The sequence below is a fragment of the Brienomyrus brachyistius genome, chromosome 5, assembly GCF_023856365.1.
Source record: "Brienomyrus brachyistius isolate T26 chromosome 5, BBRACH_0.4, whole genome shotgun sequence".
NCBI lineage: Eukaryota > Metazoa > Chordata > Actinopteri > Osteoglossiformes > Mormyridae > Brienomyrus > Brienomyrus brachyistius.
Genome location: NC_064537.1, coordinates 10,952,348 through 10,975,692, shown reverse-complemented (window position 1 = coordinate 10,975,692; position 23,345 = coordinate 10,952,348). Strand labels below are relative to the sequence as shown.

Sequence of the window (23,345 nt, the reverse complement as noted above, 5' to 3'; positions counted from 1 at the left end):
ATTGCAAGATGTGGGTTGCTGACCTTTTCCGCCTTGTAAGAGGTGAAAGTTCTCGCAAGGGTCGAGTCCGTCTCATGACCAATTCGGCGCCTAAATTTTAATTGGGGTCACGTCGCATAAAGACCACCCAACTCAGTGACAGGTGTCCATTCATGAAATGTCTTCAGCGAAACAAGGACATATTGGGCAAGTGGATGCAAATGGGGGGGGGGGGGGGGGGAATGTATAATAAGGCTTTTATGAGTCATCTGGCCCTGACCTGAAACAAAGTTATGTTTCAGGAACCTGTTACTGCCCTCTTGACTTTCCCCAGAAGCGAGCCTTGTACTTTTTAAACCATTAACTGAAGGAGGTTACATACCCCATAATATGAAGCTTTCAATACACCCTAACCTTTAAAGATGATTAATCACTGTGGCATAGAAATTACTGCAGAACCTTTAAGGGAGATTTCTATTAAACGAGTTTAACAAAATAAATGCAGATTGTACAGATCAAGCAGGAATAATATGAGGTTCTGATATAGAAAGAGTTTTGTACGTCCTGCAGACCCTTCATGGTGCTTTTCATTTGAACTGCATTTGCAAGTTAATGGGAGTGTATATGGAAGTTGTGCCACTCAGCCGGTGAATATTTTTTGATTGTATGAGGGAATAGAATTATCTGAACCAATATTAATTCAAGGCATTAATTTAAAGTTATTCAGGCGGCCAAAATGACAGGAGTGTCCCAATTTTGTGGTATTTCTACATTTATATATTCCATCAAAAAAAGTGCTGAATTTCAGTTGCAGTTACTGGATAGCTGTATTCAAGAATCAAGATGAGATTTAATTCCACTTCCCCGTTTAGCGTGAGTATCGATCTCCCATCCATCTATGGCCCATCACCACTCGCTGGGCGGCAGGTGACTGTTGATTTGTGCACCTCTGACTCAGGAAATATTAACATGATGCTTGTATAGCGTCCGTGTTGCATAGTTTCTGTTGAGCTCCTTTATATTTTTGCTATGAATTCAATCTAGCACTTTGACAGCATTGCGATCACATCCTAAATAAAGGGTGTAGTTTTTGAACTTTTTTTTGCATATTTTGCAGAAGCGGAAAGTTCGGGTTCAGAAAATACAAATCTATATCAAGATTTTGCTTCAAACAACCAACTGAGTATAAAGCAGAGGTGGCCAATCTTATCCGCAAAGGGCCAGTGTGTATGCAGGTTTTGGGATAACCCTTTAGGAGCTGCAGTGAAAGGGACAGTCATTATTAAGGTTAAAGACGTATTTATAAATTATAAATGATAAACTCCATCGTGCCATATTTAAATTTTAAATCATCCACACCGCCTGGATTTTGATCAGACAGACCCGTGCCACAAGAGGGCAACAGGTTGATTATTTACCTCCGGTCCCACGTGGTCGTCTCCTAGAAACGGACCCAATCAAATGCACCCGTTGCTGTGTTACAGTTCATTTTACATTGAGAAAAAAACGTGAGAAAAACTTTAAACGAGCAATCGAGCGCTGAAAGGTGGACATATTGCTGATTAATGGAAAACAAAATCATGTCTGGAGACGCGCAAGAAGTACCACAGCTTGAACTTGAAGCGGTCGTTGGATTTAATGGTAAACTTTCGGCAGCTACATATACACTATACATGTTACTAAAAATAAGGCTATATGGTAACTCTATGCTGGAAACATTTCTTTAAATTTCAGAAATGTGTGTTTACAAGACCAACATACTGTATTTCTGCTAACCAGGAACATTTCCCTGATATTTTATTTCATTGATGATAGCACTTAACAGTTAGGATTGTGCTTTAATTGCAGACTTTTAAAAATCATACTAGCGATGTATCACGTATTGGTGCCGTAATTCTTCGACGTATGACGCTAACCGCTACCTTGGCTTTTGTAGGACGTGTCTTTTCCGGTCTTCGAGTGCACCCCGATCGAGAACATCTTATTTATCCGTTGGGCTCCACAGTTATACTTAAGAGTCTCACAAACTTCAAACAGCAGTTCCTACGTGGACACACCAAGAAAATCTCAAGTTATACAACGTCTCAGGAGCGCGCTGCTATGAGCTTGAGTATGGGCGGGGGATTAGCTCAAATGGTAGAGCGCTCGCTTAGCATGCGAGAGGTAGCGGGATCGATGCCCGCATCCTCCAAAATATCTTATTGTAGTTTATCTCGTGTATATTGCATAACAAAACATGAAGTCAAACCGTGAAAAGTGTTTAACTTGCTTATTAAGTTAGGAGTGCCTCCCAGCCCGGAGTACAATCTTCCTTATGGCTGTCAGACTGAATCCCTGGGGATTGTGCCCTTCTCCCTGCTTCAGGCTGGCTTTGTGGAGCGAATCCTTGGGGATTGTCCCCTTCTCCCTGCTTCAGGGTGGCTTTGTGGAGGGAATCCTTGGGGATCGTCCCCTTCTCCCTGCTTCAGGGTGGCTTTGTGGAGGGAATCCCTGGGGATCGTCCCCTTCTCCTTGCTCCTAGGGGATGGATGTTGACCAACAGCAGCTGTTGAGCTATAGGAGAAGCGGGTTCAGAAAATTGAGTCAGTGGGGGTTTTTTTTCTGTCAGACACTAAATTTAAATGTAATTCCACATGCGCTTCATTTAAATTAAATTTAAATGTAAAATGAAATGTAGGAAAGCATTATTTATGCTAGATAACAATATAATTTAGAGTAAATGAAAATATGGAAATTCCAGTAATGCTTAGACAGACTCCGGGGTGACTTTGGTGGGACTGTAATTTGAATGAATTCCCCTAGAAAGGTTTTCCCTACGAGCTGATCTTGCGGCTACATTGTATAATTTTTTCATCAGTGTACAAATGGGAGGATGTAGACTTTCATAGAGAGAAAAACAGACACAGATATAAACAATGTTTTTGGCATGAATTGAAAATGCAATATTGGCTGCTAAAGTCATCATGAGAATTAAATACTGTTGCACTTATAATAAACAGAATAAAATGAAGGACAATGGGTGATGCCACAGACTGCATTCATTTCCAAAAACAGCACAGACAGCTATGACAACATAATAGTATAATGGTTCTTAACTAACATATACATACCAATGGCAGCAATGGATGTAGCCTTGATTCCTGTAAAAATTAGCCTGACTTTGGCCTTATCACTATCTTTTTCATCTTTTGACTGCATCTTTCTTGCAGGTGTGAGCATGATCTAACTCTCACAGGTGAAATTTCTACCGCCCGAGCCTGAACCCATCACTGGCAAAATTCATTTGCAAACGATACTATTATTATTACATTATTATTAATAATAATAAATCAGTACAAGTCAATATTTATTATAAATTGCTGGCATGTTGGTGCCATGTACACAGCGGTCTCACGCCTCCTGGGTTGTGTGTTCAGTTTGCACAGCTCTGTGTTCTTTGTTTACATGAATCATTGCCTCCAGATTGGAGGTGTGTGTTTACAGGTGTATCTGTGTACCATGTGATAGGCTGGCCTCCCGGACAGGGTGCCCCCCCCCCCCCATCTTATGCCCCGTGTTTCCTTATATAAGGCTTCAGGCTCAGCGCTAAGTTCATAGCTTTAGTTTTAAACAAATCAGCCCAGAACCCCCCCCACCCCCTGAAACACACATGGTACTCCCACGATATTGGTATCGACATGTCCGGAGGTGGAAAGTTCAAGTCCAGAAAGTATAAATCCAGAGCAAGGTCCTCTGTGACTGTGACTCTTTATACTCACAGGGTTGGTTGAAACAAAACCTTGCTCTGGATTTATACTTTCTGGACCTGAACCTTCCGCCTCTGGACTTGTCGATACTCAAATCTGCACACTTGCTCACTACTACTCTGTACACGATAATTGCTGGTTGAGGAACTATGAATATCTTTTTAGAAGATTATATATGTTATTTTTAATTGCAAAAGTAATCACATTGTCATATATATAGCTGTATTCCCAGAATGTAGTCTGTCCATCCATCCATCCATCCATCTTCTAACAACTTATCTGGGTCAGAGTTACGGAGGAGGGCCTGGAGCCAATCCCAGGCAGCACAGATCATAAGGCTGCAAAACAACCTGGACAGGATGTCAACCAGAATGTAATACAGTTGTTATTTTTTTAATCATTTTAATTTTTACCCGGCACAAACTGTTTTGTTTTATAACCCAAGACTCACGGAGAACTGATATGAAATAAGGGTATAGAGATCTTTATTTTTCTGGTTTATTGGGGTCAGTCTTAATAATAAAACAATACTGTAACGCGCGGTAGCGTTTCAGGTCCCACTGCTCTATTTATCCCTCACAGAACACCGTAGCCGTATGATGCCAGTGAAAATAGGAAGTGTTTTTGCAGCACTTTTCAGTTTCTCGGCGGATGTTTAGGTCTTCATAAAACAAACAAACAAAAAAAAAACTGGGTGAGAAATAAGCAACGTTTTCACACAGACTATGTCTCAGGATCCCTGGTAGGTGTCAAATAACGTACACTATCCTATACGCTTGTGCCATGCTTAGTGTAAGCTTGGCATGAGCTCGATGTACTTTCTAGTCGTTGATCAGAAAGATAGATCAGACCCGTGTTTTAATCGCTCTTCTCTGTATCACTGAATCGTGTTTTAATCGCTCTTCTCTGATCACTGAAACCTGTTTGGATATTCAGTTACACGCGATGTTAAATATTTAGTTTGGCCGGAAAGCTAGCATATTGTAGCTTCTCGCTTCAGCGCCTGCCTAATGAGGCAGTGTCACGAGGTGTTTTATCTAGGTAATATGCTTGCATGGGTTGACATACGAACGGATTATTTTTGCTCTAAAATATCGTTAAATCAGACAGGCAGTGGGCGGATTAGCCAAACACTGAACTAGTTTAAACTGATCGAGGACTAGTACTAGTCAAAAAGGAATGGATAAGTGTTACTGAACCAGTTATATGACAGTGTCTCTGAAATCTACGTTCAGTCGAGAAACAAGTCAGGGAAATGGACAGAAATGAGCTGTTAATATCGAATCTGCGAGCAACTGGTGAACAAACGTTTCTTTATAACACGCCGAGCCTGTATGTAGGAGGCTTAAAAGAAACTAAATCTCAGTCCTTTCTTCTAGGCTGCAGAATTACGATGCTACTTGTCGTCTTGCCCAAGAAATTGCGGAAAATATTCATGAGAGGAATAGGCAACAGAGGACTGGTGGCAACCCAGCGAAGGTGAACTACAGTTTGTAAAATCAGTAAACTAAAAATGATCCTTAGGGTCCTGTATGTGGTATTAAGGCAGTGATTTGTTCTCGATGTCCATCCCCAGATGAACATGACGCTTAGAGCCTCCCTGCAGAAACTCAAGCAGCAGATTGTCCAACTCAGGGAGACTTTGCTGAGAGCAGCATCTTCGCGCCGAATGTATCCTTCAGTATTTCTTATATTTTTACACAGGGATTTTGCAGGGACCTACTTTGGCCGTTTTACAGAGGTGAATATTTGCATAAGTAATATTGCATTTTTGTCTAATGAAGAACCTGAGCTTAACCTTGTAATTTCTCATTCGGGATCGTTCCCAACTATACCCCATTCTTTCCATTCTACTATGCCATCAGATTCCCCCCCCCCTTCCCGGTACAGATACGCTTTTGAGACTGGAAACGTCGGAAGTGTATTTCCGCCAACTTCCTTAAGGTGGCAGTGTGCTGTAATAAATCCAGTGAAGCACCTACACCGTGTTGTATCGCATCCCCATTTTATACCCATTGTATTTATTTTAATGATGAGTAAATTGTTTTTTTTTTACATTAAGAGCCTTAATGTAAAAAAAATACTGCAGTATGCAGTCTGAAGCAGACAGAAGGCAGAACCTTGTGGATGACCTGGTCACGCGGGAAAAGCAGCTCAATTCCATATTCAGAGGGGATGCAGCAGAGCCCTCGAGGTGAGTCTGGCAGAACTCTGTTTGGGTGAGTTGAGGAATGGTAAACATGATTTTCTGCGTGTATTGTTCTCTGTATTCTGAATGTGAAATAGTTGACACGGTATTATGATTCTCATCTGTTCGGAGCTGGTCCGTACTTTCCTGCATGGATTTCCATGGTGTTTAATAAACATGTCATTGGTGATTGCTGTGGGCAGCTGCAGAAGCTGCTTACTGGTGCGGCCCCTCGCTGCTGACCTGCCGTGACCTGCTCTACAGGCGGATGTGCTCCCTGAATGGTTTCATTCATTAGGTGTCCTGGTCTGACGATCACACGTTTAGAGCCTTCTGGAATTGTGGGGGGGGTCATAAGCACTGGGGCTTACTGGGAAAACACTGGGCCTGTACCCTACAGGGTCTGCCAGCTGTACCCTTAGCTGTAGGCACCTTTTAGGGTACAGAAATGAACTCTCGGGAACATTTCTGTACAATTGATGGTACATTACTGCTGTTAGTATACCTATAGGATGTCTCTGAGTCCATTTCTATACCTTAAAAGGTACAATTACAAGGGTACAGCCCCAGTGACAAGCAAAGTAGATTTTTTTACCTTTTTTCTAAGAGTGTAGTGATCGGTACGCTCCCTGCTAGACCTACATGTCCTCTGTAGCAGTCTTGAACTGTTGATTGGCAGCAGGTGGTCTGTATTCTCTAGGGCTCCTTAGATTATGATGTTGGACAGGAAGGGAAGGTCTTACAATGCTGCCTTAGATATCTGCTGCTATTCCTGGTCTGTGCCGTTTGATCCGCACCCCCGCTGAAGGCAGTAATGTGCGGCCCCCCAGGCCCATAGCACATCAGTGCACGCTGCGCGAAGTGTGCCAAAACGAGTATTAAGTGCTTCCCCCCCCCCTCCAATAAAGCACCATTATTCTTCAGTTTTATAATACTCGAACACTTTAAAATAACCTTTTATTAGGCTGGAGGGGTGACTGCTTCTGCACATTTTATTGTCGTTCTTGTGCGGATCGGTCCGCTTCTTTCTTTAATGTGGCGTAAAGCTTTATTCTACACTAAGCCTCATACCTGTTTTACTATTCTAGAATAATGAAGTGGAATTCCATCTCGTTAATGAAATGGCAATTGTTTATTATATACTTGAAACGCTTTACGACGTATATATTTTTTTAAAACGTTCTGTGTGGTACTTGGGGGAAGGAAGACTCCGCGTGTGTGGTCTTTGTCTGATGCCGGGGCAGTTGGATTGAGCTGCTTGAATAATCTAAGCTGTTTAAATTTTTTTTTCACTGGGTGAGGGAAGGAGCTTTGCCGTATTTGTGAAGCGGTGTATTTATATTAGAAATGTTTTTTAATCGAGCTAAAGACGCCTTTTCGGGACTGACTTCATTTCCAAACACCGCATACTCCGTGCCTGATAGTAGCGCTGGGGAGTTTTAAGAAAAGCCAGTCTGTTGGTGACCGTGCCCCCTTTTCTCTTTCTAATTTAATTCGGTCCTTACGGTTAATTGGATCAGGTTTAATCTTCACGCTGCCTCCCTTGCTAGGTCAGCGGGGCCGGAATGCGGAGAGCCGCCCCCGGCCGCCGGCTAGTTGCCGAGCGCAGCGGGGAGATTAGCGCTCCGTGTCAGCTCCTCGTTGTGGCCTTTGCTGGATAAATTGCGGCTCGGCCCGGGAGAAAGACAGCCCTCCAAATAGACATAAATTACCTTAACTGGTCTTTGCTCCAGGAAAGAAAAAAAAACACCTCTATTAGTACCAACTGGGACAGCCTGCTCAAAACCAACGGGAGGAAATACTTAATCAGTTTTAATTAAGAAGTGTGAAATATTAATCTGCCTGGCTCATTCTAAAATGCCCTCATAATGCTTTCCCTTGTACAGGTCAGCGCTGGTGTGTCTCTCATTAATCATTTTAATTGGGCAATGTCGGGTTTGAAAATGTATCTTTCCTGTGAGCCTCAAGTTGAAATTTTAGTCGGGATTTCATTATGAACGTATTTGAACATAAAGTGTTCTGTATTTTGTGTTTTCACACTTTTCTTTACATACATTTTTGTAGCGTCTATAAATGCTGTTTCTTTAAATCTAGTTCGGTTTACCTAAAATAGCCCTGCATGCATGGAACAGTTTTAGTAGCAGTTCTACGCAACGGATTTGACCTTTTCCGTTTTTTTTTGTGCGCACACTTGCGAAACTAGTTAGGGAAATACTTTTGCCGGACTTATTTAGCATACAATGCACATTATCAGCTAATGGGAAGATAAATCTGTTTCTATTCCTCTACAGGTTGATATAGCATTCTAGAGAAAGGGGAATTACGAAACACTGAATGTATTATCGCAGCTGTAACTGTATGGCGGGCAGCACATAGACCTGTAACCTCCTTAACGCGAACATGCTTTTGCATCCCAGTCAGACTGGGAGCAGGTCACGTCAGGAATGTGGGAGCTCTGGGCCAGCCCCATTAGGAGGGCTCACAGGAGCGCTGCAACGTGATACCATCAGCTGTCTGCCGGTGGAATGCCGGCTGAAGCGCTAAGGATCTTAGCAAATTCATTTATAACTGCAGATGTCCGGCGACTCTTTATCTCACGCCGAGGGCGGAGCGCCAATTCCGCGCCGTCCGTGCGATGTGTTACCGCGGTCTTTTCACCCCCAGCGCCGAAACCCCTCCCTCTCCATTGTCCGCCGCTTATTATTATGTAAATGATGCCCTGTAAATATTTGAGGTTCTGTATAGCGGTGATACAGAATGTCCATTTGTATAGACAAACACGGCACGTTTAGGACAGAATTCCTGCGATGCATCTGAAGAAGGGGGAACTCAGGCATGCAGGCGTCTGTGTGAATAATTTACACCTTGGGTATGTGTCTGCTCTGTTCTGAAGCATTCAGCAGCGAGAGAGTTGAATGAGAACTTTGGCTGCATTGTTTTTATCGTTTGTTTTAATCATTATTATGTCTGCGTGATTTTGTATTGTGTGTATTATTAAGCGTGTCTGTTATGAAGGATCGAGTTGCAGGGGTGATTTTTTGCTGAAATTATTGTTGTCTATATTTGTGTGCTTGCTGGCTTAGTGTGCTTGCACTCAAAGTTGAACTCCTTTCCTCAGATGTACCGTTAGCCGCTTTTGATTCCCGCCATATTTCCAAGGTACCTCTTCTGTCTGACCAGCAGGTGGGGCTGTATTCATAGGTGGACGCTATTCATTTTCTCTCTTTGAAGTGTTTCCTTGCCCCAGAAAAGAACCTTGAGACTGCTGGCGAGACAGCTTCAAGGTTTGCATACAGCTTTTCTCGATTAACATAAGAATAGCATAAAACCGCATAACATTCTTAATACAACACAAGGGAGCCGCCCCATCACTGTGAGAAGCTATGGGGTTGGCGGATGACTGGCCAGCACTGTTTACCCCATGCTCTCCATCTTCCTGATGCATAAAAACTCATCAGGCCTTTATGAAATGCTGAGAGACTTAAATAAACATCATGTGATCTGCAGGGTGTGGGGGGGTCAGGTTTATTTGTTATTATATAAGTAGGAGATACAGGCTGTCAAACCCACCCTCAGAGTGTCACAGATGTAATGTGGCCGGTCCCTTTCTTTAGGTGTAATGCCTGAGGTGGTGTCTTATAGGTCGAGCCTGATGACGGGGGGCGGGGCTCAGGGCCCACCGACCAATCCGTGGCTGATCGATGAGCCGGAGGAGACGCGGGGCCTCGGCTTCGGGGAGATCAAGCAGCAGCAGCAGCGTATTATCGAAGGTGAGCTGGGCCTGGGGTGTCTACTCACCTGCCCAGGAACGCTGCCCATCCTTCCATGAGACTTGGGTTTAATACAGTGGGCACAGTTCCCGATGGATTCCCGAACCGCCCCCGGAATCTGTGCATGGCGCCCCCATTGACGCCCAATGTCAGTTCCCGTCGTGCAGCAACCGGCCCCCCCCATCATAATGTCCACAATATGGTTTTGTTGGCAGGCTGCTGGCAAGCGAAAGAGAGACTCTTTCACATGGTTCTGTTTAAGATGGGCAGACCCCCATCGAATGTAAGAGGCGGCTTCTCACGGCATGGCATGCTAAGTGCGGACAGGTGGGGATTCCTGACTCCAAGATGAGGAGGTCGGCCCTGCTGGGACACCTGAGGATGAGCAAAAGAGGAACGGAGGAATGGACGCTGATGCTGCCATGACGCTGGTGTAGCTCCTAACTCCGCATCACAGCGCCGTGGGCAATAAGAGCAGCCAGCTGGTACAAACCCTCCTTGCGGTTCTCTGTCCAGCCACCCCCAGCGTCAGCCCTGAAACCCAGCACCTCACACCCCTCTGTCCCCAAAAATCGTTGAGTTGTGATATCATTGCACGGAAAGTTCCGAATTACTTGGTCAAGTGGATTTTAATATCGTTTTTATTGCTCCCCTCGCCCCACCAAGGACCATTCCAAATTCCGAACTTTCGCACATTTTTGGATATTCATCGTCCGTCCGGGCCTCGTTCTGGAAGCTGGGATGGCCAGCGTGTGCAGAACTCCATGCTGATTCTCCTGACAGTCATGGTCTCGCTCTTTGCCAGAGAAGTCACATGGTTGTCATGGTGCAACACGGCCGTCCCGATCCGCTCGTGCTTCACGCACGGTGTCTGCATCGCAGTGACGCTGCACTAGGGAGAGTTTAACAAATGCGACTGACTACCTCAATGAGGCTTCTAACGGCACCATAGTCATTTGATGCAAGTCCAGCTCCCTAACCACCTGCTGACCTCTGAACTTTACACTGAGGTTTCACTCCGTTCTGTCCTGCAGCCCAAGATGCTGGACTGGATGCCTTGGCCGTCGTCATCACCCGGCAGAAGCAGATGGGCCAGGAGATCGGAAATGAGCTGGACGAACACAACGGTGAGGGCGATCAGACTGGGGAATGTCTTTATTATGTTTGTAATACTGTATTAAACGAGAACATGAGTGTTGGGTAAGTTTTATAGGTTTTCCAACAGTGAGTTCCTTAACCCCCCCGCCAAATAAGACAGATGTGCATCTTCATGCGCTTGTAGGTCTCAGTTTGGCCTGTGGTTCATGGTGGAAGCTCTGCTGACCCCCACCTGCGACGGCGCAGCCTCTAGTGACCCCCCCCCCCCCTCTACCGCAAGAAGGAATGCATGGTTATAGTTTTCTACTTCATCTTGAAGTAATTGTGTCATGTATGCAAGGTGTGTGGTTGTGGCTGGAGTGAAAGGAAGCCTCGCCGATGGGCGCAGTGGGACAGGGCAGTAAATTTCCTGAGAGCTGAACTGTGTAGAACCCCCCCCCCCTCCCCCCGCCCTGCAGCAGAGAGAGTTATACCGCTGTCCTGTTCTGCTGGGGGCTCTAATGCGAAAGCCTTGAGTGTTCCTTTAACATGCTTAACATACGCAGACATGTCTCTCTGCAGCACCACTCCCCGGCCACTTATCCCATTACCGTATCAGCGATCTCATCCTGTCTTGTTATACGTACTAACAGTAAGTCATCTTGGATAAGAGAACGTGTGTAGAGATACCCATAGGTAGGACAAGATTTGCCACTCTGGAAATCTGGATAAAGGCGGAGATATGGGGGGGAAGAGTGACATGTAGTCAAGAAGGAATTCAGCCCCAACTGTGTGACACACTCTGAACCCAGGGCCTTAAGTGGCACTGGTCCTGGGCAGGAGAGAGGGCTGAACTCGCACATGTTGGATGCCCAATGTTGAGATATCACCGCAATGGAAGGATGCAACTCTGAGCTCATTGGTTCCTGCCGATTTTTTTTGGTGTCCAAGAGATGCACCGCAGCATTATGGGTAATTGATTGGTCATTTATATCCTCTTGGATAGAAGTAGCAGTGTGACTGGCCGTCCCCCCAGAAAATGCCTGTTCCCATCTGTGTCTGGCTGTGGAGAGCCTGGTCTGTCTTTCTCACTCGCTGCCCTGCATATTTGTAACTCGTGTTTTGTGCGTAATTGCATGCATTGACTCTTTGAAGCCTCTGTTTACTTTAGGGATTGCCGCTCCATATTAGGTAAGATCGCGTTCTAATATAGTGTTCCTGGCTTTTTCAAACAGCTTGCAGGTTGCAAAACGGGAATCGACTATCTTGGCCAACGTTAGCAGTAAGGGGAAAAGGGTATATTTGATTATTTTAGCTCTTCCCCTACCTTCCCCTACCCCCAAAGAGTGTGACATCACTTTTTCCCAAAAGCACATTGTGGTTACAGAGATTGGGAAGGCCTTGTGAAGTCGGTAATGATCGGCCACGCTGTCCTCCCCTACCTGGTGAACTGGCATCTTCCCATGTCTTTAGCTTTGTCGTTGGGTTCCCCAGCTTGGGAACAGAAGCTCCTGAGATGGCTTTCAGAGCCTAGCCTTCTGCTAAAGCTTCTTGTGAAGGCTGCAGCAGGTGGAAGGAGAGCCTTTCACCTGGTCTCACTGGAGGACCTCACCCTGTGGTCCTTCTGGGGACCATCCTTCCTCATTCCAGGCCCTTAGCTACCTGCCATCTCCTGGTACATTATTGGAGGGGTGTTGGGGCCCTAAAGTGTGGGACAGGTGGAGACTGATGGGTATATTATTCCTAGAAGGTCTGGCTGTTTGCTGCCTCGACAGGGAAGCCCCAGCGCCAGAGGAACGGTGCCTCACGTCAGGCGGTGGATGACATATTTAGAGCATTTAGTCTTTCACCCAGGCGTGTCTCCCACACACAGCGTGTGTTATGTATTCCCTCTCTGAGTATCTGCACTCTCCACATGGAACATTTCTGCCGCACTTTTTAAATTTATGGTACAGATGTACCTTTCTGCCTATTTGTGAGGTCTGGACTTGGATCTGAGAGATTTTGTTTTCTTCCAGTAGACGTAAAGGGCTTATGTTACCTGAATTGCTGTGTACTACTGGTTATATTTGCAAGGTAAAATATGGTAATTTTACTGCCAGGCACATTGACAAAGGTTGAAAAATTGTGGTTATATTGACCTTCTTGCTGTATTTATCTGGATTATTGTATTGCCTGTGCTTTTCTTTGGTTGCTGTGGGATCCGCCTTTTTCCAGCTGGGCGTGGCTTCAGAATATGAGCAATCTATGTACCCGTAGAACCTTCAAGCCTGGAAAACATCGAGCCAATGGTAAAAAGCTAAGCACCAACCAAGAGCGATGAATAGTCGACTCCCGTCAATTCAGAAAATTTGCACTGGAACACAACGGCACGACTAAAGGTGACGGTTAACATACAGTCCGATCAGAGAGTTCAGATTAGCTGCGATCCTGAATCAATATGTTAAATCGGCTGAAAATCGGCTCGTTGTGTTCCAGGTTCTTCATGACTAGTCCTTGTGTGGAGTGGGATGGTGTTCCCCTTATTCCGGAAGTATTACAAGACTTTCCATTCGAACTGTAAGAATGCACCTTCAGACAGATCCAGGCATTCATTATTGCCTTCTCGCTATTCCAAGGTATAAACAAATTAGGATATGGTGGTCGTCTCTGCTCTCATATAACCTCCTCGTTTAGATTTCCGCTACTTGGGCGCTCTCTGATTTCAGCCCCATTTGTGAACATTTCGGATGGCGGGACCCCCGCCCCAGTTATGAATAGCTTTCTGTGATCGACTTTGGAGGTGGATGATCTTAGCATGGTCTTCCTCAGTTCAGCAAGGCTGGAAGGCCTCTGCTCAATTTCCAGACTTTCATGTTGGGTTATTACAGTCCTCGTTAAGCAGCTTGCACGGCTGACTGGGACCAGCCAAACGAACAGATGAGTTTATTTTCGGCACGCCTTTGGCCTGTTTCTTATTTAATCTGCCTCCCCTCCGTGCCGGCTGTTTAAGATTCCCAGCGCACACCCCGTTCATCCGTCCACTTCCCGCCGTGTCGCTCAGTTGGGAGTTTCAGGGCCTGGTTTGGAGAGGTAGGTAAGGGCTGTTTCGAATCGGCAACTCGCCTTCATTTGCATTTATGAGCTTTGGGGTTCAGTCACGTATGGGTGCCCAAACCGCTCCCCCCTGCTGGGTGAATCTTGCAGGAAGTGTCTTCAGACATCTAGGATCTTGCCAATTAGTTTGCTTCATTTGTACAGGACGATTGTTGGATCGTACCAATCACTACGTGTCTGAGCCCGGGTTGTTTCATTAAAAGTCGATGTTCTGCTGATATTCTGGCAGCAAGCGAAACTCAATCAGAGTTGGATCAACAGAACAATCTACTCAGATTTATTTGGAGTGTGTTAGGATTAGGAAAGAATACAGCAGGGAGAAAGATTATGTGTTTAATGATGAAGTGCGGGACGATGGTGTCTTGGTGCCGTGTTTACGCGTGCAGAGAAAAACGATCGGAGTCTCCCCCAAGCGGATCAGCAGTTTTACTTAGGGCGCTAATTAGCCGCAAATAAACACAGCACTTTGGGAAACTGTTTATTATGCAGGAAGGTGGTGACGTCACCCGCGCGCCATCCGGCCGCGGAGAAGCGGGGTCTTGTTCGCCATTTCGGGAACAGCCATCAGAACAAATAAACGGTACTAATGGTGGCCCCCGCGGCCAGATGAGGCCAGGCCGTGCCCAGGCTGATGGATCGGCTCCGTTATCTGCCACAGCTGCTCCCGGTTCCATGACTCTGCGCCTTTATCTGCCTACAGTTTCGTCGCCCCTGTCGTGTCCCTCGCGTCGCTCAGCGTGGAAGTGCTGTTCCCACAGATTTACTTTTGGCGCCCCCTGGTGGCTGGACAGAAACGTGACCAAAACACCATAGAGTGGTCTGGCAGCCACATCTCCCCACTACCAGCTCTTCAGCTTAATCTTTCTCTGAGAAGCTTCTGAACGTGGGAATAAGAATAACAACCCCCCCCCCCCCCCAAAAAAAGCTTCCTCTAGACTACCCCAATGGTTGGTCACAGCCAGACATGGCAGGACTCTGTAACCCTAACAGAGATACCCCCCTCCACCCACGTAATCGAGGACCTTGCATCCCTTCAGTAACGCCCCCTCCACTTTCACTGCTCAGATTACTCAGCACAGCTGTAGTCCACCCCCCCCTTCCCCTCCAACACGGTAATCACCCTCCCTGATTAGCTTGAGCCATCCGCTATGCACACCTTCGTCTTCTCATTAAAACCAGCTGCTCACCGCCGTTCATTTACACGTCGCGCAGGTCGCCTGTTTGGTTACACAATGGACTTGCTGTTCCTCAGTCCCTCCCGTTCCCACGGCACCCAAACAACCCTCTTCGTGACTTGAGCTCCGCAGCGGACACCTCCAGAACCAAACATGTTCTTGAATGTCGCTCGCTTTGCCTCGTCTGAGGGGCGTTGGGCTTCGTTAAGGGTGGAAGGTAGTGTTTCATAACACAGTGGGGAAAACGGGCTCTGCTGTGCCGCGAGCTGCCTGAGTCACACCGCCGCCGTCTCCCGTGGCGATAGGGACTGGGGGCCGCGATGCCGTGCAAATGTGTAACGTTGCTCGGACCAAAGATGAAAGTAAGACCTGTCGATCTTGCTTTAAATGTACAATATGGCCAACAGGCTGATGGATCTCCTGCTTATCTGTCAACACATGAGCCCAGCCTATCTGTGCGTGGAGGTTGTGCAGAGCTCCGGCTGATTCCAGTCTGCATCGCAGATGCTGACATTTCTGTGCCCTCATCAAGGAGCGGAGGTGTTGGGCGGAGTTCCAGGCTCTGGTCCGAATCTCTTGGATGCTTAGCTGAGTTTCATTGGCGGCGGCGGATCGGGCCGGACACATCTGCTGCCCATTGCTGCGGTCCGCGTGGTCTGCTCGTGGCCTTCCTGCGAACGGGCTCCGGGAACCTGTCCGACTCCCTGCCAGCGACAGCTTTCTGTGGGAAGACTGCGCAGATCTGCGCTCACATCTGCTTTGATCTTTGACTGAGACCCACCGCCTGAGCTCCCCCGGGACTCACCACTGTAACGTGTTAATGGCACGAGCGTGTGCTCGTGTGCGGCAGTACAGTCACACGGACATCAGCCGTCATGGGGGGGGGGGGGGGGGGCTCTTTTTTTCCCTCCTACACTTTCGCCTGACTGTTTACTGAGAACTTTCTGGAAAGTTCAGCCTGGAAACCGCACTGCCCGTAGGGTTCTTGACAGTTCTGAAGCTCCCATGATTGGCACCAACCTGTCCGAGATGACGTGATGGGATCTCACAGAACCACAAAGATACAGGTTTGAATGGGGGTCGGTGAGCGCCGCAGGACGGGGAGCCGTAGGTGAGGCTTCGGCTACGTCGATCAGTTGTTTCATGGGAAGCTTCGGCCGCTGGGTCCGTCCTCCGTCCCTGTATGCCGCCGCCTGAGCCGCTGTAGCGATTTTCAGTCCAGGAATGATGATGTCATAGCCGAGACAGCTGGCTCGTGGCCTGACAGCTGGGAAGCTGCGATAGGATCTGTGTCACTGCCGATTTCTTGCATTTCCTCCCTGTTGTTTGCCAAGCTTCGGACTTCCTGTCACCTCGTGCCAACATTTCTGACATTGTTGCTAAGAGGACGCTCACTAGTGTTGCATTAGATTCAATATAACAGTGTTGTGGGTTCGATTCCCGCCCCGGGCTGTGTGAGTACAGTCTGCATGTGTGGCTTCTCATCCAGGGTGTCCCCTGCCCTTAGCCTCCTGGAATATGCTCCCGGCTCACCTTGACTGGTAGGCCAAAAAACTGTGAAAATTAGCTGAAAAGTTAGTGGAAGCTTTTCCCAATGGTTCAGACAGGGGGCGCTATAGTGAGCATCGTCTGGCCACAGCATCTTGGGATGCTGTGGCCACAAGGCGGGGGGGGGGGGGGGTGGATTACAGAGGCTGCTGTATTCTTGCGGTGTGTGTCTGCATTTATTGATCCCGTAAAGATGCTGAGTAAAACCTTAGTGGTCAGTGGCTTTCCCTCGGCACATCTGGAAGGAGCTCATGCCGCAGAAGTTCACGCCAGAGGAGCTGGGCTGCCGAGGCAGCGATGGTGGGTAGGGGAACCTGTAGCCTCCTTTTCTTTATCGTGGCCTTTTTAAGAATTTTTCCCCTCCAGAGTCATACCACTCCTCTTTTACCTCGAGTAGCTGAGCTGCCCCTCAGGGTCGTGTTTGTGTCTTACTACAAATCATTATCGCGCTAATCTTAGTCTTTTTGTTTTTAATTACATTGTAGGATTCCCATGCTATATATATATATATATATATATATATATTTATGAAGATGCAAAAAATATATATATATATATATATATATATATATATATATATATATATATATTTTGCATCTTCATAAATATTTAAAAATAGCATGTGAAGCTTTCTGTGTGAAAATATGTACAAGTTAACGGGGGAAAGTGGGGAAATGTTAATTTCTCTCTCTGTACTCAGGATAATGTAGCTGTATTAAAATGCTGAGTTGGGGAGGGGCACATATACCCCCAAGGAGGTAATTGGATTTAAACGGATGCAGAGCTTTGTCACAGACGCCAGCATAGCCCTCCATCTCGTCACCATGTGACCTCTCCCCGCCCCTCAAACTGTGGCACGTTTCGTTACGTCTGGCATGGTGATATTCGGCTGTGCGTCCCGCGGATCCCGCATCGCTGGCATTTTGGCCGTCCATCGCACGGAGGGTGGTCCATCTGTGCGTGGAGCTGGTTCGAAGCCCCGTTCCTCCGAATGCAACGGGAGGAGGGGGTGTGGCTTGTTAACATGATTTCACCCGCTTCTCCCGCCAGTCTTTGTAAGCCCCACCCACTTCCCTTCAAGGGGCGGCTTGCTGACTGTTGTGCTGTAATCTGCTGGCATCTCTACAGTGTGGCTTCTCCCAGGACCCTGTGGGTAGTGCCTCGTTTCCTCTATTTATGTGTTTCAGCTGCATGGGCTCTGAGCGCTTGCATGTGGGCACAGAGAACGACAGGCCGCCTGCTGCGGTTACGGTAACGCTTTTACTGAAGGTCAGGCTGTGAATAAAGCAGCCCATGTTAGGCCAATAGCTGATCAAACGCTGCGGCCTGCCTCTGTTTGTCTGGTCCTCGGGCAGAGCTGCAGATCGCCGGACCTGGCAGCCGCCTCTGCATTGGGACTTTATTACGAATTTACATGAGTTTTATTTTCAACAGATGCTTTTATGCAGCCGCGGATGAATCTACAAAAAAACGCTCCTTTTTCCGAATGGTGCTTTGCCCCCGTCATCTGTTCAGCTGCTGTGAGCTGGAGTTTGCTGTGATTAATTTGATTTGATTGCAGAGCTTCTCCCCCCCCACACACACACACACACACTTCAAAGGAACATTTCCTTGTAGTTTATTGTAGGTCTGCCCGAGTCGCTGCACAGTACAGTTCTGTTTAGGAACTTCGATCTTCACCTGTACACTTGGGTCCATCCTAAAGATCGTACTTCATCAGAATCATCTCATTTGGGCCGTGCAGATCTCCGTACTTGTCTGGTGAGGAGGAACCGCCGGGTGTCCGTTTGGCTGTTTGTTCAGCTGCCGGTTTTCTGGGTGCGTCTGAGGAATCCGGTCCCGGCCCAGGGTGACGCGTGGGAGATGCATCCATCCACGCTGTGCAAATACCTGCCGTGGGTCATAATCTGACCTGCTGATGGAGCCCAGAGGAGATGAGGTCATGATGCCCTGCGCTTCAGTTCCATCATCTGCTCTCAAACCCTGGTGGTGAGGGTGGGTTCCTCCCCTGAAAGGAAAGATTTTCCCCGCCCCTGGCGGAGGTGTGTCATTGCACAGAATGAGGTTGCCTGCCGTTGCAGCTGGGAAGGTTTGCGCGGCCCAGGGGGGTTGGAGGAAGTTATCGTGGATGTCTTGGTGACACATTTGGATGAATATTACCCTCCCCCCCTCATCAGAGTTGTCACAGCGGGTCATAGGGCGCCCTCTTCCCCACCGATGGGAAGTTGTTTCAGCTGTCAGAAGTTGTGTCAGTGCAAACATTTTTATTGGCTGTGCCACGGCTTTTCTGTTCGGCCACCTCAGCGTTACCTCAGCGGGTGAACCACCCCCCCCTTGCCGACACCCATCCGGCTTCCTCTGCGGCCCCACTCAGTCAGGTTAGCATACACAGGCCGCCCCGGAAAACGCTTGCAGTACCATGCTGGGTTTCGGGCTTAAAAGTAAGCATTCCAGAGCTGTGGGGCGGAGCGCTTTTCTGCTGGAATAACAGAGGGGCGAGCGGGCGGCCGGGCGAGTGGGCGGCCGGGCAGGCGGGCGAGTGGGCGGCCGGGCAGGCGGGCGAGCGGGCGGCAGACCGAGTATGACTGATATATACACACAAAATCAGGGGTTTGTTCCTCCCGCCGCTCTTTTGGTGTTCTAAGCATGTGGCTCTGGGTCAATTGTGATTTATCAACAGAATGAAATATATTTATGTGTGCTGGGAAAATATTGGAAAGAATAGTTTGGCCGTGAGCAGTAAACAGTGCTATCAGGCATCGTTTAATCAGCCTGAGCTGGCAGTTTTAGATCAAAAAGCTCGCCGTAGACTTTAGGTAAACATCACACAAAACGGACATTAATTCAAGATGCAGTAGCCAGAGCAGCTGGGAATTTCGATCTCGGGATTCAAAGGAGACCGTTTGATTTGTCTAACAAATGCAAATCGAAATCGGCATGAGGAATTTAATCTTTGCGTGTAACTCAAAAAACCTGCATAGTGTAATGCAGAACCTGTGCTATTAGTGAGGAGCATGCCAGGCTGCGGGCTTCTGCTTCTTCCTGCTCGTCAGAATCAAGCCGCGTGTGCTGGGCGCTCCTCAGGCCCCCAGTGTCCCTCATTCATGTACAGGGCAGGGGTGTGTTATGTTGACATCTGCCTGAGATTCTTCAGTTTGAGGGATGAGAACAGTTGCAAGTAAGCCTTTTTTATGTCATGTTCTCCATTCAACTTCTGTGTTTTTCTCCACAAACATTGGAGGCCTTGGGAACAGGAACGGAAGCGGATCGAGCCCCGAATGTCCGGATCAGTTCATGCCAAGTCGCAGGTCTCCGCGGCAGATCAAAAGTGGTGCCAGAAGTAAGGAGGGGTCAGGTTGGAGACTTCTCTGGCCTCTTAACCTGGCCCCCGACCTCGCGAGGGGGAACATAGATCGACACTGATTTGTTTGGTTTTGAAAACGAGAAACCCTGGTATGTTTCATGTTTTATTCCAAGCCACGCATGTGGTATTTACTCAGGGACAACACCTACAGGTCTGATAGGCTAACAGAGGGGTTACAGCTACAAGAGGTTCAAGATAAAACCAGCGTGTTTGTTTAAAAAAAAAAAAAAAAAAAAACGGCAGTTTAACTTGTCACCTTTCCTGAATGGCCCTTTAATGAGCCATAGTTATGTAGTTTCCCCATCACCGATGGGCTCCAGCACATCTGGCCGTCTGCCTGGCATCTCCATGCCGATGGCTGATCCATCGGTAAAAGCCCGGCATTTAGGAGCGGGTCGTCCTCCCTCTCGGACTCGCCGTCAGTGCTCTCAAAAAAAAAAAAAAATGTTACCAACATTTAGAATGAGTCGGGTTCTCTTATGACCCCCCCACCCCCCCCCGTCATGTGATTTCTACACTCTAATTATCTCTTCAAGCCGGCGGTGCTGATCGTTACCAGAAGACCTCGTACTGAGATCCCCTTAATCGCTAAACACTGAAGTGCGAAACGTCGGCTTTGAGGACCCGACCAGCTAATGCGTTTTTCCTTCTGCCGGTTTTTTTCATTTTAACTTTTGTTCTCTCCATCGCCTGAGGAGCACTTCAGCCGGATGGTGAGTCCAGGAGCTGGGAGATTGTTTCCAAGGGTCCCGGCCTTGGTTGGCATGTCCGCTCTCACCTGGCCTCTCTGGGTTCCTCCCAGGCAGCGGTGCACACGTGGCTTGTCGGCGGCCAGGCCACCGAAGCTGATTTCGGCCGCAGTTTTCTGTGGCTGGGTTTGCGCACACATCCCCCAGCGACACACACCCGGCATGTTATGCGAGATGGTGGCAGACTTAATAAAAGTCGAACTGTTAGACTCTGACTTGACTTGCACAAGCCTGATTTGCACACATCCTCACAGAAGATAGTCAATTTAGTTGATATAGTGCTTTTTTTCAGCACGGCTAACCTTCTGCATTTAACATTGTCACACAATTTTGGCATTTACTAACACACCAGAGTTTAATGCAATGGATTCAAATAAAACCCTGAAGATGATGGAGGGGAGGAAACAAAGCTCCATAGTTTTATAGTAGAAAATGCTTCTGGGTGCGCTAAGTAATATCATTTGGCTGGTTGACTCCCCAGGGTGTGAGATTTTAAGGAACCGCTACTTGGGGAACGCCCCAAGTGCCACCAGGTCATGGTCACGTTTAAGTTGGCTCGGTCCGTAGGAAAACCCACAGAGTGCCCCTGGGGAGGGTTCGATGGCTGCACTCCCGGAGGATGGGGCCCTCAGAGCAGAGGGCGGAGCCGGATCCAGGCCCAGGGCAGCGTTGGTGTTTTCATTCGCAAGCAAGCTCTATACTGTATGCCAATTAGTAACAGTTGTGCCCCCCACCCCCCCCCCCCCCCCCCCCCCACCCCCATGCTACCCTTGCCCACTCCGGGCCACATTCCCAGGGGAAATCATTATATTAAGTCTAGCTGAATGAATGGTTTGGAGAAGAAAAAAAAAACTCCCATTCTCACAATTGGCCATGGGGAGGCGCCCTGTCATAATGTTTGTGGCCTTGAAGCCGCTGTGACGTACCGATCTTTGTAGAACCACACGGCCACTGGGTCGACGTTGGGCCGGAGACTTTGGGTGAGGTGCCTCTTTATTTGGGGTGGGTGGGGAAGAGCTCCCTGGCATCACCCAGCTGCCCTCTATAGCCCCCCCCCCCCCCTCCACCCCCATGGTCAGGCTTCTCCGTGTGATGCTGATAGCTGGGAGGAGGACTGCCCCAGTTCTGGCCTGTCCTGCTGCTCAGTGTCTGGCCCGGGGTGGCCTTTGGCGGGTGGCTCCCTTCTGGTGTGTCACAGGGCCCACATTACTGACACTGAGCTAAACCGTCCCTGGTTAACCTCCTCGGTTGTGTCATTCTCCCTGCCTTAATCTTAACTTCTGCCTCAATCCACTTAACTTGCAAAGTTGCGTGTTGGTCAACACCTGTGCTGTTCTGGGTATTCGCTCTACCTCTCTCTCTCTCTGTCTCTCTCTCTCTCTCTTCATGATAGATAGATCTTCTCTTCCATGGTTCATATGTGCTTGGAAGCTCTGCACTCACATTGTATGTCTGGCATTCGTTAGCCGACACTCCATGAGAACCCCAGTCCACTTATGAGCGAGGAAATACACAAAACTGATTTTTTTCGTAAGTAAATACCATGTCATAGGGATCTTCGTCTTGTAAAAGTAATAGACCCCAGTGTTTTTTTGTTTTTTTTTGGGCAGGCAAATGGAAGGGAAAAAAAATCATATTTGTTTTATGGGAAATTATTAGAGTGCTTAATGCTTTTGGCTGAATTGCTGCCTGCAGAACAGGGAACAGGTGGAAGAGGCTGTCATTAGTGACTCGGTTTCCTTTGGATGCAGTACAAACGTTATGTTATCGCAGAACCCCACGCTCCGTAAAAGAGTTCTCCTTTGTATTATAAAACTTTCTGTTATGTTTTTTTGCGCACATATGCTATTAAACAGAAATCCTGCGGATGCTGCTAGATCAGGAGTACTTTTTTTTTTTTCCCGGCGGTCTAAATTCTGTCAGCAATGTAAAGCCGGGGTGCAGGGTCCCTGATAAAATTTCCCTGGGGGAAAAAATGAAGGGTGGGTCTCCCTGGGGGACCACGTACAGTCAGCACGGGAGATTACGACACACGCATTAATTACCTTGCGCCTTCGCACGTAATCTCCGTAACAGCCCTTTGCGCGTGGCGTTCTCATTTAAAACCTTCTGAAGTCAGGCCATCTCCATCCAGGATACGGCGGGCACTTCCAGAAACAGGGTGATGTTTTATTGATATCAAGCTGAGCTGAGAAGAGGTTTCCCGTTAAACGTCTGTGTTTCGAACGTGCAGGAAAGTGACCTGCAAAGTAATTAGTCTCCCCAAGCATAACTGGCTGAGAATAAAAGAGTTTTTTTTATGTGTTTTTTCGGTAAGGGCTTTATGGCCCGTGGTCAGGAAATAAAAGGAGCAGGCCGACGTCACCCTGGGAACATCTGTGTGCGATTGGCGTATCCCTGAACTGTCCTGCTGTGCCAAGGAGCCCCCGCAGGTGCCAGGGAGCCAGGCTGCTGACGAACGCCCTCCTCCCCTGGGTTTGCATTCCCTTCTGGGCTTCGCACGAGCACCTCATCCCTTCGCACCCACCCATTCTGCCCGGCACCCACCTGCTGAGCCAACAAACATCTGGACCAGAGCAGCGATCCAGAAACAAGAAGAGACCAGGAGGAGATGCCTCTCCTGTCCTCAGGCCTTGTTCATCGGGGGCCGTCA

The 23,345-nt window shown here is 47.8% G+C and overlaps 1 protein-coding gene and 1 non-coding gene across 4 annotated transcripts in view; both read left to right on the top strand.

Moving 5' to 3' along the window:
- The first annotated feature begins 2,097 nt into the window (after window positions 1-2,097).
- Window positions 2,098-2,170, top strand: trnaa-agc (transfer RNA alanine (anticodon AGC)). Its single transcript has one exon. It is a non-coding gene; the product is annotated as a tRNA-Ala (tRNA).
- Window positions 2,171-4,311: 2,141 nt separating this feature from the next.
- Window positions 4,312-23,345, top strand: part of stx8 (syntaxin 8) — a 49,853-nt gene continuing 30,819 nt past the window's right edge. For all 3 annotated transcript variants that reach the window (XR_007398032.1, XM_049013916.1, XM_049013915.1), the window contains exons 1-6: window positions 4,312-4,467; window positions 5,105-5,204; window positions 5,302-5,396; window positions 5,815-5,919; window positions 9,556-9,683; window positions 10,718-10,810. Coding sequence is in view for 2 of the 3 variants with exons in the window: in XM_049013916.1 (XP_048869873.1) it covers window positions 4,451-4,467; window positions 5,105-5,204; window positions 5,302-5,396; window positions 5,815-5,919; window positions 9,556-9,683; window positions 10,718-10,810 (538 nt within the window). In the remaining variant the exon portion in view is untranslated. The remainder of the gene's footprint in view (window positions 4,468-5,104; window positions 5,205-5,301; window positions 5,397-5,814; window positions 5,920-9,555; window positions 9,684-10,717; window positions 10,811-23,345) is intronic.